This window comes from Gekko japonicus, unplaced genomic scaffold (genome assembly GCF_001447785.1).
Source record: "Gekko japonicus isolate JY-2015 unplaced genomic scaffold, Gekko_japonicus_V1.1 scaffold258, whole genome shotgun sequence".
Classification (NCBI taxonomy): domain Eukaryota; kingdom Metazoa; phylum Chordata; class Lepidosauria; order Squamata; family Gekkonidae; genus Gekko; species Gekko japonicus.
Window position 1 is genome coordinate 337,210 of NW_015164190.1, and position 16,463 is coordinate 353,672.

At 42.8% G+C, this 16,463-nt stretch overlaps 1 protein-coding gene across 1 annotated transcript in view; it reads left to right on the forward strand.

The window, feature by feature from the left end:
• The window catches only part of RNF220 (ring finger protein 220), a 115,029-nt gene that overhangs the window by 45,949 nt on the left and 52,617 nt on the right, over positions 1–16,463 (forward strand). Inside the window, exons 5-6 of the mRNA XM_015408288.1 lie at positions 13,252–13,348; positions 15,238–15,324. Of these exons, the coding sequence (XP_015263774.1) occupies positions 13,252–13,348; positions 15,238–15,324 (184 nt within the window). The remainder of the gene's footprint in view (positions 1–13,251; positions 13,349–15,237; positions 15,325–16,463) is intronic.

The window sequence follows — 16,463 nt, forward strand, 5'->3', positions numbered from 1 at the left end:
GAAATGTCAATGATCATTAGATCATTAGAAATATGATAGCAGTAATTTTTCAGTGGCCTCAGAGGAATGATAAGAGAAAATGGGTTTAAGTTACAGAAAGATGTAGTTCAATTAAGTATTGAGAGGGGAGAGTTTACATTATTGGAAGGGGAAATGATTCACCATCCATCTGCTGGTTTTAGAAAAAAAAATAGGTTAAATATCACTTGGAAAGAATTCAGTTCCTGCTGCATGACCTCTTGATGTACCACTGTTGGGCAGCGTTTTATTAAAAAGATTGCAGTTTAAGTAAACAGGGTAACTGAACTTTTACCTGTTGCAGACAAGATTATTGAAACTTGAAAGATTAAGGAGAAACCTAGCCTCTGTTCTCAGCTTTCCCTATGTGCTTGGCTGCATTTTGAGTAAACCATTTCTCCCTTGGCATAGGTCTTTTCTACAGTAACAGGAGGGAAGAAAGATTAATTGGGGGAGGGGGATAAAAATGTGATTGTTTAAACCTACCAAATTGGCAGGAGGAATCTGGGGGGGAAGGGGATGTTTGAAACTACACCATACTGGAAAAGGAATAGGTTCCAAATTGAAAACATCCGTTATAAATGTATATTTTCTTTACTGTTAGACTGGCAAGGTGAGCTCATCTGGTCCAGTCCTAACATCTGCAACATTGGTCCTCCCCCAGTCTCAGTGTACAGGTTCCAAAGACAGTAATTTGTTTTTTCCTCAAGCTATCTGCCGTGACTGCAGCCTGTCTCATGGGCTTTGGGATTGCCCTTCAGCCTCAACTGCCAAGTTGCTGATTGATGCATTTTTAATAGCATTTTAAAATACAGTTGTTAAGCCAGGGGCAGTGTGACTATTCTCCCCCCTCCCCAAAGAGCAAGGAATTGTGGTGTCTCAATGACTTTAAACTGCTCCTTCTCTTCGCATGTCGTCTCTCGCACCAGGCGGTGAAACACATTATCGAGTAGTGCCCAGAAAGTGGTTAAGTGTGTTTGACACACGCCAACTCCCTGCTTCAACACTGGATAATTGCATTGTCAACTATTCAGCAAAGTGGCAGGTGACACTGCTGCCGGATTGATTGTCCTAGCATTGAGGTTCCTAAGACTGTCAGCTTCCCAATCGATAGCGTTTACACAAGATGCTGTGACTGCATCTGTAACTAATTTCAGTTTGAAACTTGCAAGACACCGTTGCCATCCCTTTTTTTTCTGCTTTGTGTGCTTAGTGGCTTGCTCTCTCTCCTCAGGCTGCAAATTTGATTCCCCCTCCCACATGGAAACTGCATTCTTTTTCTTCTTTCCTTTTTTAAATTTTGGTATAACAGGCGAAGAAATCAATTGTAGTGTTGTGGCTTCAAAAGTAGAGGGAGCATTACTGCACATGGCTAACTAGCAGCTCCAGTTTTGCAATCAGTAGCCTAATAATTGATTAAATAAACATTGATTTCCCCCCACCCCCTTTTGCTTGGCCGAGATGAGAATTGGTTTGCATTGAGCATGCGGGTTCAGTTTATGAAATTAGACTGTGTTATTCCAACCCATGACTAGGCCCATCAAGTTTGAATGCATCGTTATTTAAATGAGTGGGCAGCAAGGCCTGCTGCTTTCTCTGGTGCCTGTAAACTGGGACATTACTCTTGGTTGCTTTCCAAACTCGCTGCTTCATGCTTGGCTGCTTTAGAAAAGTCATCCTCTCAGCTTTTCTGTTATTGGCAGAATTGCAATGTGACTGTGATCCCTGTCAGTGGTGCTTATTGATCCAGGGCTGTGAACCTGCTTAGTAATTCAAGATTACTTCAATTCCCCCCTTTCCTTTTTTTGTTTCCATTCTTTCCTCACGGGAATAAAAATTTTCCTAAGCCACCTCCATGCAAATTTCACCAGTGACTGCTAAGCCTCTACTTGCAAGCCCCTCTTTGTATGGCAGCTATCTACATACAAAAACACAAATACATGCCTGTTTTCTGCAGATCAGTAGGTGGAGGAATTGCTGTGGACATAGGTCCTGTTTGCAGCTACAGCCAAAGTACAGTGGAGGCACAGAGAAGTTTTCAGTTAGCCAAGTTCAGAGATTCTGATTACAGAAGAGAAAATACTTCTGTGGGCAACCAGTTTGCTCCCTGCGGTATATGCTTGATTACTTTCATCTTGACATGCAACACTACCGCAGAACATTTATGGTCATAAAATTATGCAGCCTTCATTTAAAGCTTGTTGTCTTGAGCAGCAGAGTTCTATCAGTTCATGGAGTGTATGGGTGGGGGGTAAATCTAAAGAATCTGGTTAGGTGGCTTCAGAATAGCTGGAGAAAACCAGATTTTGCTATCTTCCTGTCCTGGTGTTTTGGTACCCTGGACCATCCAGTTTATGTTTACTGCTCATTTACAGTGCTGGAGGGTAATCAAACAATTCAACTTAATAACTGGTTCCAGTAAAGGCTGCCTGTCCAAGGCTCACAGTGGTCCTTCCCTTTCTAAAAGAAGCAGAGCAGTTTGTTCTTCCCAAGCCGTGTTTAAAAGAGAGCCACATCCGTGCTGATATGTTCTCTTGGTGCTAGTTTAGGGATCTTTCAGCAGCTGAGGAAACAAACACTGCCAAGAGCTGTTCCCAGGAAGCATGTGTGAGGCCTTGCAGCATATTAACTATAAAAGTGTTTTAATACTGTGGGGGTGGGGGGGGGGGGGGGGTTAATTCATCTCAGAAAACAGCAAGTGTCACTTTAGGAAAACAGGTGAATGAGCTCAGCAAAGGGGCAGTTTATTCTGCATGAGAAGTAATTAGCAAAGCCTGCTATTTTTGAATCTTTTAACTCAGGGCTGTATTCTCTACCAAATTACCTGCAAACACTGTAACCACCTCTTATTTCTGTCCATTACAGTTTTAGTCAAGACCATGAACTATGGTAGAGGTGGAACAGTATTCTGACCAGTTTGTAGTGATTTTTTTCTGAATGAAGTAAGAGCTGTGAAATGTTTGTGTACGATGAACACTGAAGAGACCAGCAGTGAACATTCTTCTGTCATTGGGGCAGGGCAACCAAAGACATACATACTGCAATTGCAGACCCCCACCCCCATCCCCGGTGTGCCAGAAGATTGCCACAGATGGTTTTAACAGATCATTATCTTGTTTTTAGGGTTTTTAATTTATTTATAGTCTCTTAGTTGTCAGTTTGATTCAACAGAGAGCCCCCCTTTTGGCAGCTTATGATATAAAATCAATAATACATAGCAACGTATCCATAAACTGCAGCTAATAAAAACAAGTTAAAAACATTAAAACAATAAAACTCAGAACTCTGAAGGCAATATTTTTATTCTTTGTTTTACGACATTTATACCCTGCTTTTCTGCCTTCATAAGGGCCACCAAGGCAGCTAACAAATTAAAATGTATAATAAAATCACCTCTTAAAATCAACAAAAACACATCATTTCAACCAAAGCTAAAATATCTGCAAAAACATAAAAATGACTAAAACATTGAGCAGAAGGGGAGGATCACTGAGGGGACACCAAATGAAACAATAAAGTCTTCACCCACTGGCGGAAGATGGCAGCAGAAGGGGACAGATAAGACTTCCTGGGGAGAGGGTTCTTGGGGAGAACGCCATATCCCAAGTTGCCACTTGCATAATCTTGGAAGGCAGGACACCTAAATCCAGGCCTCAGAAGATGGCCACAGTAGTTGGGTAGGTTCGTGAGGGAGTAGGTGGTCCTTCAACTATGTTGGTCTCAAACCATTTAGGGCTTTAAAGGTCACCTTGAATTGTCCTCAGAGACACATTGGGAGCCAGTGTGGATGGGCCAATACTGGAGTAGTATGGTCACTACAACCCATTCCAGTCAACATCCTGGCTGCAGTGTTCTGCACCAACTGATATTTCTGAACACTTTTCAAAGGCAGCCCCATGTAGAACACATTGCAAAAATCTATGTGCTACACATGGAATGCATAAACTGGTCATCTGTTTATTCAACACTAGCTGTTGGACAAGTGGGAGCTCTGCCAGCCCTATAAATAAATAAAACAGACTGCTTTAGTCCACGCTTATTCCACTTTTCACCGGAATTAAGATAATGAAATGCCACTGACTGCTGTTGTAGTTTTGTTTGGTGTCTGTTTTTAGCACCAAGAATGTGCAGACTTCCTGGCAAATTTCTAGTCCAAATAAGAAAGCTGTTGCCCCTCAGAAGCTGTGGGATGGGGACAATTGCTTACAAGGGGGGTGGCAGTGGTGAAGTAAATAAGCCTGTTCTGCTTTTTGCCAGGAAGGGCACGTGTTTTGTGTGGCCAAGAAATGACACTGTGTGTGCTGAAGCTCTGTTTCTTCAGTCATTCTCTCAGAAGAATTGGGTCTTATCATTTATTCCTTGGGCCCAGTGGCTGGGTGTTTCACTGCTCTAGGAGGGTTTGAATCATGCTAATTTTGATATCAACCTCTGTAGGATAAAAAAAGGAGTCTGAATTTGGATCCTTTTGCAGACTATAGGCACTTAACCTATATGGTCTCTTTGTATCAAAAGACTTTTGAAATGCTTGAGAGAATATTTTTTGATTATTTGTTAAATACACATCTCTGTATTTCTACAAATTTATTTAAAGCAGGTTTAATGAAGGCAGTAATACTTACAGTTTAGAGGGGAACTATTTGAATGAAAGGTTTGTATATGCAGGTTTGTCCCCAACTCATAGGACATATGATCAAATTTACTAGAACAGGCGTAGTTTGTTGAAACATTATCTAACTCTCTTAGATAGTGATCTGATGTCTCTTTTGAAGTTATTTAACAATAATGGGGATGAATGGAGCATTCCTTATTGCCTATTCCCAGCCTTTGGCACCACAATGTCGGGGACTGCAGCAAAGGTTTCTTCAGAGGACCACTTTTGGAGCAGCTTTTCTCCTAGTATTGTTTTATCACTAGCCCTAATCCTGCAACAGTAATGCAATAACAGGACAAGGACAAGGTGTCTTGCACTAGGGGAGAAATCTATTCAGCTGCTTTTTAAAGAAGACAAAAATAGATGTGCTTTGGTACTGGAGAAGGGGAATACATACTCCTTTTCAGAGCAATTTTTTTTTAAAAAAATGATGGGACATAGCTGTGAAATAAGGAGTAACCTTTTACTTTTTTCTTTCTCTTTGAGCACTTACTGGTAAAGCAGGTAAGTGCTCATGCTTTATTGCATCTAAAATATGCTTCAGAAACAGCACCCAGAAGGATTCAGGTAAGGGATTTTGCAAGAGGCAAAGTGAAGGACTCTGTTGATCATGCACAATTCTGCTTCAGCAGTGCTGGTTGCACTTTGGGGGGGGCAGGTTTGGGATTTAGCAAGTAGCTCTGGAGCCATTGCCACTCTCTCCCTACTCCTGAGTTTCCTAGTAACAAAATTAAACCTGTACGCCATACACAAAGAGCAGTTTCCAGTTTTCTGAAAACATGGTCCTGTACAAGCCCCAAGAGGATGCTGTCTAATTATGCTAGTTAAAAAGACAATTAATTGTTTTTGGTGCACTGGCAACCATCTCCGTAGCAGTGAGTACCACAGGATACTGGTACCCTTCTGTTTAACAACTAAACTAAGTAAATTGTGCTAATTCTAGTAGTATAAGTTTGTGTTCCATTTTTAACTTTTTCAAGTCATTCGTAATTTTAATAATTCCTAAATTATTCCACATATTTTCTTACACAGAAGTGCTATGGAAATAGATGTGATTAAAGAGGCTCTTAGAAAAGGTTGATTAATTATTTTTAACTGAGAAGTTGGAGGGGAGGGAGTGGGAGTTGTCTAATCTGTTCAGAGTCATGCTGCCCCCATTACACATGGGAAATAGGCCTCCTTGTGCTTTGCAAAGCTTCTGTACTCGTATCTTAGCAGGCATGTTTCTTGTTCTGAACTCCTAGAATGTTCAGCATTAACTCGATTTTGGCGCTGGGGCCAGCTGCTCCGAGGCCAGGCGGAGCAGAGCTGTGTACACAGCGCCAGAGGGCTACTGTGCTCTCAAGGTAAGTGATCTTGATAGGTACATTCTGACTGATGAGAGAGTTTGTCTCCCGAACTGTCACAGGGTTTATAGAAGTGCCACTCAACACCAGTGCTGGAATTGCTTGTCAGAGCAGCCGCCTACAAGAGCAATGGGGATCAGACACAGAGCAGTAACTTTGTTTTTTCTCAGCTTAATGGCCCTAGAGCCTGACCTGCATGCTCACTCTTGTTTGTCTGGACCTTTAAAGAGGAATCTTGGATTAAGATTGTCAAGGAATGGTGTTGCATATCATCAAGGGTGGGTGTTGTGCAGCCAAAATCTGTTTCAGCTGAAGGCCTGAGCTGCTAAAATGCTCCCTCCCCATGGTAAAGTCAGGTAGGCAGAAATCTTAAAAGATATGTTTTAAAACTGACTGACGTTGAAGTTAAAAATCTGATGGTGTGTGGTACTTGCCTTATGCTAAAGTCAAAAGATAATTTATAGCTTGGAAGGTCTCCTTTGTTTTCTTCATTATTTTACCTGCTTAAACTGTCACTTAGATAAAGTAGATTTATCAGTTACTAAAGACAGAATTTCATTCTAAGCAGAAGTTTGGATTTTTTAGAATGTAAGGTGCTTTATGGTAAGAAAGGGAGAAGACTGGCACAGGGGATTGAGAAAGACTAGAGGAGCAGTGCATGGCATTTCTTCATCCCTGTTCAGTGGATGGATATGGCTACCTTATACCTCTCTGGTTTAGAAACCATTTGGTGGATGCTGGCCCCACTCTTCTCCCCTCTCCCCAACAAAGATAACTGATTGAAAGGTTACATTCGCTATTTTGCTGTTCTTATCCCCAACATGGATAAGGTAGGTAATGATAAGCTAATGATCACATTATTATTAGTAGTAGTAACCACTGACTGCCTCCCAGCTCTCAGGCCTGGCGAGTAATTCTTCCGAAATGATAGTAGGCCCTAGCATATCAATATATTTAACTAGGAAAAAGGCCCGTTTTGGAAATAAATACAACGGCCTCTAGAAAGAGGCTCTGGGCGGGTGCCCCGGCCTTGGACACTCAGTGTCAATTTGCTGTGGCAACCTCAGCAGGGTATAATGACACTGAGTCAGAGGAACTGATATCTGCTAAAGAACAGTTGTAATTTTGAGTGATCTCCAGCCCTCACCTGGAGATTGGCAATGATGGTTCCCCGGAAGGGAATAGTTGATTTGGAGGGTGGAGTCTATGGCTTTGTACCGGTCCGAGGTCCCACGCCTCCTGAAACCTCACCCTCTCCAGGCTCCATCCCTTACATCTCCAGGAATTTCCCACCTGGAGTTGGCAACCCTGTCTCCTTCCCAGCCAATCATCAACCTACCTTTATTCCCCCCTCCCTCTTCAGCTTTTCACCCCCCACACACCAGCAGCCACTCCCGTGCTCTGAAGCCCTGACTGCTACGTCACATTGGCTGTCATACGGGGGCCACCTCAGTAGCATATAAGGATACAGAGCCTACCATTTTCTCCAGGGAAACTGATCTCTGCCATCTGGAAAGCAGTTGTAATTCTGAGTGATCTCCAGCCCTCACCTGGAGATCAGACACATTTAACCTCAGAACAGCAAAACTGTTAAGAATGTTAGAGGCAAAAGCCAATCAAGTCGCATATGCGAACGAACTCTGTGTTCCGAGGCAGAGGCCAATGAGGCTGCATATGCAAATAACCTCTGTGTTCTGACTGGCTATGGGTGGGGGAGAGGATTAGCAAAATGTTTAGAATGTTGGAGGCAGGACTCAGGCAAAGCAGCCAGTGGATAGGGAGACCCTCTGAATGACAGATCAGAGAGCAAACTGATTTTGGAGCGTGTGGAATGTTCTAGAGAAGTGCTACCACCATTCGGCTTTTATTTATAAGGGAGATTCTGAACAATGGCCCTAGAGTGCAGATCAGAAAATCTGCATGATAAGGCCATGTACTGATGGGGAGATTTTTTTGCAAAACTAGGGGAACCACAGGTTTGCAGAAAACCCCCAAGACTAATAACCTATTATTAAGCATAAAACAATTTGGGGGTTTAAAACCTCCAAAATGGAGACTGCCAACAGATTTCACAGGATTGCAGACAGCACAGCAACCTATCTAATAGAAATAGATTTTTCCTGCTTCTCCTTCCCTTTCCTGTGAGTACCAAAAGTGGGATACAGTATGTCAGTAGGTCTACATGGTTGAAATGTCACACAACATGAGCAGCTTCAGTGAGAAAGAAGAAGCAGGTGAAGTTTCTCTGCCCCCCTCTTTTGCCAGCTGTGCTGCAGTGACACAGTAGTCTCTGATAGGGCAAGAGGGAGAGAAGGGTAGTTTCACCCATTTCCTCATCATTGCAGCTGCCTGCGTTGTATGGCTTTTTGTCCATGTGAGTTTCCGAAACCTTGACATTGCCTTATCTGTGCTTTCAGAGAGTTATGGGGGACAGTGGGAAAACACCACCTCTGCCAGTGCCTTTTGCTAGTGGTGCATAGGATCCAACCTAAAGATAAAATTCCTCTTGGCTGGAAGGGGAGCGGAGGAAGCAGCTTAGCTAGCCTAGACTGGTGTTATTTGGTGGGGAGGAAAGGTTTTTCACTGAGAGATAAGGGCACAAATCCTGCTCAACTAAATAGTGGGTAAGATTTAGGGTTCCCTAACAAGCTTGAGAAGAATCTGAGGGTGAATGAAGCCTCAGAAAGCCAAGGTTATTCTATTTCCAAGTGAGAGAATTTGCACAGCTACAGCTGGAGAAGTTAAAATTCCCTCTAACACTTGTTGACAGCATCAGTTGGTTGTGGGGCAAGAAGAGCTTTCTGACCAGTCCATGCAGCAGACTCTACCAGAAACCTCTCATCCTCTCATTGCCTTCCTTGGTGAGCCCTAGATCATCACATTTCTCCACCACTCCAGTCCTGATTCTGCAGCAAGCTCTCCTGCCTCTATTCTTAATGGTGCCTGGTAGGCTAGTGCATAGTGTAGCACCTCCTTCTTTTGTTAATGGAAAATAGGGGCATGCAACCCCTTGTGTATATTAGAATTTGATGTTTTATTGGACATTGTTGCAGGGCTGGGATTGCTGTCACTTTTCAGCTTTCTGCACTTCTCCCTGCCTGCCATAGAATTGTGCTTGTACCAAAGATTTTACATTTCCCAAGCACATGTGTGTGTACACGTATGTATACACACACTCACACAGCAGGTGTGATCCTGTCAGGTCTTCTTGCTTTTCAAAACCCTAGTTAATCCATTTGTAACAGCTCTTGTCCAGAAATCTGGTTTGAATGAGCCTGAGATGAATAATTAATGTCAGGCAGTTCAGACGTCAAATATTTGAACAGCTGCTGTGGTGTTTTTGCTGGCTCGGTACAGTGAAGAAATGTGAATGAGTTGAACTGGAAGGGTCAACTAAAACTCTGATCCTACTGGAACTGGCCCTCAAGCCATCCTTATGGTGGGCAAAGGGTCCCATATGGGTAGTTTCAGCTGTGTGGGGCCATTCTTAGATATCTGCAGACACTAGTAAGTCTTCGTTGCAACTTAGAAATTAAAATCTTTTCCTCTCTCAGTCTCACTGCAGCTTAGAGCAGGGATCCGTGACATTCTAAAGCTGAAGGATAGTAACAGCTTATATGTCAAATCTTGCAGTTGGTGCATGAGTTTGTTTTGTTCCACACACTAAGGACTCTAGGCCAACTCTGCCACCCATGGCTCTTCAGCTGTGCACTACTGATGAAGCATAAGAAGCTTTTCTGACTTGAGTGGTGGTCCTTACAAACATCCTTTTCATTCTCTGGCAACGTCAGCTGTTCACTAGAATGTAAGAAAATTAGGCCTGGTGGGTGGTTGCACTAACTTCTCCCAATTCTGTAGAAAAGAAGCCTCCAGTTCTGTGATTAGAGGAAATACAAATTAACACATTTTTTTCTTAATCCACGATATTCTTGCTGCAGATTTTACTTAGAATCTTCATTGACAAGCAACTTGATAAACACAATGGATAGGTATTATCAGAGATACAATGGAAGGATTGGGTAGGGGCAGCCAAGCTAAGGAAACTGGACAATATGAACCAGTCATAGAGTTTTGCCTTACCAGGGCAAAGAGATTCTTGTATTTTTGAGCCAAGTACAAAATTCCACAGAATCTCTTTGACAAAGGCTTATATTTTTTAGATGTTTCTGGAAATGGGGTAAGATTGCCCTGCCTCCTTGCTTTGTTTTCATTTTGTGTGACTGTTGCTATAATAGAGCCTAACTTCTTCATCCTTATCCTTGCTGGTGAGGAAACTGACCCCAGTTTGGTCAGTTGATCTTAGTGTGCCTTGTGAGGGGAGAAGGGAGCACATGAGCCATGTGTCTGTGACTGGAAAGAGCCTAATTAAACTCAGATTTGTTGCAATGCTTCTTTATGGCTTCATTTCAAGATAGAAATGAATATTCTCTGGAAACGTGTTTTGTTTTTTTTAAAGATGAACGATACTTCACAACTCTTGCTTTGAATTTAGTTATAATATAGGTTACTCTGAACTAGACTTCTTGAGTACATGGGGAATGCAGAGGGAAGAGCTCTTTTGCCATTGTAAAGACTTGGATGTGATCTGATGACTTCGTTTGGCATATGGATTGGAATTCAGGTTGCTTAAAAGTGTGCTTCTGTTTTTGTACCTACTATGTTACTGAAGAGAAGCACAGTTTTTCAGTCAATTGATTTTCCCAGCCCCAACTTTTGGCAATCTATTACCAGGTTATATTTCATTTAGATGGCATTTGGATCGCCCAAGGTCAGGTTAGGTAACAGGGCAGTGGGAAGAATGAATCTTCTGTGTCTAATATCTAGGTCTTTGAGAGATGATAAAGTAGTGTGTGATGCAGGTAAGATACTGGTAGAGGCCAATATATGTGTTACTGTGCCTCTACCAATACCAGCCCTTGGTTTTGTCAACTGTGGAGGATATCTCAGTCTTTTAGCAGGTCCTCATCTCTTAACTATTGTAATGTACTGAAAGGGTCATAGACTTGCTAGGTGAACCTTTGCTGAGAGGGTTGAAGATCCATGATATCTGGAAGAAAAATTATCGTTTGATAATACAAGGAATAGTAGACAAATAAGGCAGGGATTGCATTCTAACAATCCATATTACCAAGTTGTGCATTATATTTCAAAAATATCTATTATGGAAGTTTCTGCAGCTATATTGCAGAGTGTGAAACTTAGTTGTTAAGGTTAACTGGCTAGCTTTAGTAGAATGTCAGATTCAAAATTTTCAAGTAAAAATGAAATCAGGCTGTTGCAGAATACAGAAGTTGTTGGTTAACCTCTTAGCCCTTCTAGTTGTAGAGGGCTTGCTAAAGTCTACCTGTCAAATTTGTATTTAGGAATTCATACGTCAGGTTACCCAGTGTGAAAACCATGGCATCTGCTTGTACTTCCCTTGGCACCCAACAAACTTTACAGAAAGTGGGCAGGGCTTGTTTGTAGCTGCCCCTGAGCTTTCCTTAACCAATGTGTAGTTCTGTTCCTCCTTCATGCTTTTCTTCTTCCCAGGAGGTGTGATGAGGGAGGTATTCTGTTTGGTTCCACCTCCTGTGGAAGCAAATTTGAGTTTGGCTCTGCCTCATATGGCAGTCATTTTGAGGTGGTACTCACCACTCCCTCTCAAAATTCCACAAGTGCCCATGGGCTCAAAACACTTGGGGACCCCAATTTATAACATAGGGTTTATCATTTGCTTGTATATTCTGAATTAGAAACTTTTCGCTTTCTTTGAGGCACCTCTGCCATACTGCATCTTGGTCCCCCTTGCTCTCTGCTCATTATAATCAGGTTAATGTGAGATAACAAATCCAATGTGGTTGAAGGTAGGTGGCAAGCAATTCACTTTATGAAAGTTTATGATGGAAGCAGTATCTGGAACTTCATTCCTTCCTGTACATGTAAGCATTCTGCTTCAAGCTTCACATATCAGTTTTGTTTGTAGTCCATAAAAGCATGTACTGAACCTGTGTTTCTCATTCAAACATATCTACACTTGGAGTACAGGGAATTCTCTCTCAACATACAGTTTTGAGATGTTGTTTAATGATCTACCTGTATTTTAATTGTATGTTTAGCTTTGCTTTGCTTATCTCAGATACCTTGTTACTTCACAAAGTCATTGGATTGGATCAAGCAGTCATTTCTGCTGATGGAAGGCATTGTCAACAGAACAAGTCTTTCTCACTTTCCCTGTCCTGTTGTAGCCTGAAATGCTGCTCTGACCCTAAGAAACAGCATGAGGGGGCAAATTTGGGTCTGCACTGGGAGGGGGAACTGGCAAAAGTCCTTCCTTCATTAGCCAGAATCTACAACTAGATCCAACCCTTTACCTGAAGTGCTAGTCCCAGTTCAGTTTCTGTCTTGTAGATTTCTCATTCCTCATACTGTCATTCCTTACTGTCGTACCCCTCCCCAACCCAGATCTTCTACAGTTGAGAAGTGATAAGAATTCTATAAGCCTGTTCTTCATAAAACATAGTCCTAAATTTTGATTTATCTGTTCTATATGTAGGAAATTCTAAAGAATTTCTGCTGTTACATTACATACAACAAAGCTATGGAAATGTGGATCAAACCCTAGTTAAAATGAGTATGGATGAATATGAACCTGAATGAATATGTACAAATGATATTATGGACAGAACCGTGATTTAGTTTTAGAGCATCTAGTTGGCCTGCAGAAGGTCCCAGGTTCAATCCCCAGCACCTCCAGTTAAAGCATCAGGGAGTAGGTGATGTGAAAGATCTCCACTGGAGATCCTGGAGAGTGCCAGGCAGAGTCAACAGTACTGACCTTTAAGAAGAAGAGTTGGATTTATACCCCACCCTTCACTCTTGAGTCTCAGAGCAGTTTACAGTCTCCTTTCCTTCCTCTTCCCACAGCAGACACCCTGTGAGGTAGATGAGACTGTGAGAGCTCTGAGAACTGCTGTTGAGAAAAGAGCTCTGAGAGAACTGTGACTGACGCAAACCCACCCAGCTGGCTTCATGCGGAGGAGTGAGGAATCAAACCCCATTCTCCAAATTAGAATCCACCGCTCTTAACCATTACACCAAACTGGTGGTCTGATTCAGCATAAGGCAGTCTCATATTTATTCTTTCTGCTATGCCATCGTTTCCCCCCAGAGTTTTGTGTTGCTGTTCCTCGTAGACTCTATGTTCCTATATTTGGAGTTCCTTGTGATATGTGCTTCATGCATTTTCTTTTTTAGGATCTGGGTTCGTCATGTGCAGTGGCAAGGAGAATCCAGACAGTGATGCTGACCTTGATGTGGATGGAGATGACACACTGGAATACGGGAAACCACAGTATCATTTTTATGTGTTCTGAACTCCCACCAAACTTTTGCAGCTCCTCCAATGCATGCCCAAATTTTCTTTGAATCAGAAGGAGGTCTTAACTGGTCATAGGTATTCTAAAAGTTTTCAGTTTGTAGTATTTTGCATGTAATTGTGTAAGTTGAAGTCTCTATACACTGTTTTTCAAATGGTAGCATTCACATGCTGATGCCGAGGGAGAGGCAAGTTCCCTTTGTACTGTTTTTGAAATGGCATCCTTATTAAACATCTGGTTGCTTTCAGACATGTGTTTTGACGTTCCAAGGAACTTTTAAAATGCAGCTTTCAGTACCTTAACAGACAATAGAAAATAATTCCATGGTGTAGTTACAGTTTCACGCTGTGTTGGCACCATATCCTATCACCATATCCCAAGCACGTAGGCAAGAGTGACCTGGTAGACATTATATACTTGGACTTTCCGAAGGCTTTTGACAGGGTACTTCACCAAAGACTCCTGAGTAAACTTAATAGTCATGGGATAAGAGGATAGGTTCTCTTATGGATTAAAAATTGGTTAAATAGTAGGAATCAATGGGCAGTTCTCACAATGGAGGAAAGTAAGCAGCGGAATCCCACAAGGATCCGTATTGGGGCCGGTACTCTTTAATTTATTCATCAGTGATCTGGAACTAGGGGTGAGAAGTGTAGTGGCCAAGTCTGCAGATGACACAAACTTATTCAGGATGATGAAAATGAAGACTGTGAAGAGCTTCAAGAGTATCTCCACAAACTGGGTGAGTGGGTGGCAATGTGGCAAATGAAATTCAGTGTTGGTAATTGTTAAAGTGATGCACACTGGGACAAAAAATCCCAACTTCAGCTATTGGCTTTTGGGGTCGGAACTTGCTGAGACTGAGTTGGGAAAAGATCTTGGGGTCATAGTAGATAGCTCAATGAAAGTGTCAACCCAGTGTGCTACATCAGTGAAAAAGGCAAACTCTATGTTAGGTATTATTAGGAAAGGGATTGAACACAAAACAGCTGATATTATAATGCCCCTGTAGAGATCTATGGTGCAGCCTCATTTGGAGTATTGTGTACAGTTCTGGTCACCCTATCTCAAAAAAGACTTCTCAGAGCTGGAAAAAGGACAGAGGAGGTCAACTAAGATTATTAGGGGGTTGGAGCACCTTCCGTGTGAGGAAAGGCTGAAGAGTGTGAGACATTTCAGTTTAGAAAAGAGATGACTAAGGGGGGGGACATGATAGAGGTTTATAAAGTTATGCATGGAGTGGAGAGAGCTGACAAAGAGAAATTTTTCTCCCTCTCCCAAAATACTAGCACTTGAGGGCATCCAATGAAGCTGATGGGCAGTAGATTGAAGATGGACAAAAGGAAATACTTTACACAGAGAGTGATTAAAATGTGGAATTCACTGTTGGAGGATGTAGTGATGGCCACAGGAACCAACAGCTTAAAAGGGGATTTGATAGATTAATGGAGAGATAAGTCTATCAGTGGCTACTAGCCATGGTGACTGAGGCTCACGTTTGGAGCCAGTCAACCTCTGAATCCCAGAGCCAGGAGACAATATGAGGGGAAGGTCCTGGCCCCACTAGTGGACCTCCTGATGGCACCTGGTATTTTTGGCCACTGTGTGACAGTGTTGTACTGGATCCAACATTGGCTTCTCTTACGTTGTTATGTTCTTAAGGTCTCAACCTCTATGCCCTGTTGTTAGCCCTTCAGAGGAACTGGTTGGCCAGTTTATGAGACAGGTTGATCCAGCAGGGCTCTTCTTATGTTCTTATCTCTTCAAGGATGTCTCGGCTACTCTGCCCTAATGGCTTAGAATAAACACTGACTTGTTCCAAAGCTTGCACCATGTTATGTTCTTCTTAACCGTCTGTGCTTAGATACACAGAAGCAGATATCATTCCATGTACTGGGGAAGAACCAGGGGAAGCTAAAGAGAGAGAGGCACTTCGAGGTGCTGTCTTAAAGTAAGTGTGGTTTTTTAAAAGTGTCCAGGGGCATGGAGAGGATATGCTTCACTGTGCTTGTTGGGGGGGGGGTTCATGGCAGGTATTTGCTTGGCTCAGTGCAACACACAACAGAGGCTCCGGTCACACGGGCCGAATATCGCAGGGGAGAGGCATAGCTAATTGCCCTGGAGGAAACTAACGCGCGGCCGCCCAAGCACACGTCCCGGTCGAGGTCCCGTGGTTAGGGGGGAGATGCCGACCAGATGGGTATCCTGCAGAGCCTCGCGGTGCAATCGCACTAGCAATCGCTCTTTGTGCACATGCGCTATTGGGCACTGTTGCGCAACCTGCTGAGACGGGCGCCGGATGCCACGTAAGTCCACCGGAAACGCAATCAGACACCCGCCCTTGGCCCGCGGTTTCCAGAAACTAGTACCTCGTAAGTACTAGTTTTTTAATCCGCACCTTCGGCGGGGAGCCACAGGTTCGCCACAGGAGCACTGCGCTTCCCAGATGTTGGGGTGAGATCACGCCCGGAAAATCCATGGGACTCCCATGCCTCTCCCGCAGCAACTTTGGCGTGTGACCGGGGCCAGAGTAGGTCAAAGAGAACTTGGGAAAAATCATATGCCAACAACGGTTATCTGCAAGGCAGGAAGCAGTAAAATACCCAAGCTACATTTACACCAAAGGCAACCTTATTGTACTACTTTACCTGTTAGCAGTTTTAACCCCCATACTTACTTTGAGCTCTGCAGCTAACTAAAATTACATATAGAAACTTCTGCACTAGGGGAAAGATTCTCAAAGTTCTGTCATAAGGTACAAAAATTAGGTTGATTTATATAACAGTGCTTAATTTACTGATGCAAAATCTGGGTTTTGTGAAACAGTTTTGGCAGGAGCTGAACAATGTGTAAGAGGTAATGGGAAGCAGATGTCTCTCCTCTTGTAGATAAGCAGAGGACAAGAATTGGGAGTACTGGAGATTAAGCACACTTATATCCCATTGAGGTCAGAACAGCAAGTACAATATTTAAGGGCTTGTCTCATTGATTTCAATAGGACTGAAGTATCCTTAGCTTCCTCTGTGTTATGCTCTGAGTGGTGCACTGAGTGCAGAGGTTAGTTTTCTGAACACTTGAAGCCCAACACAA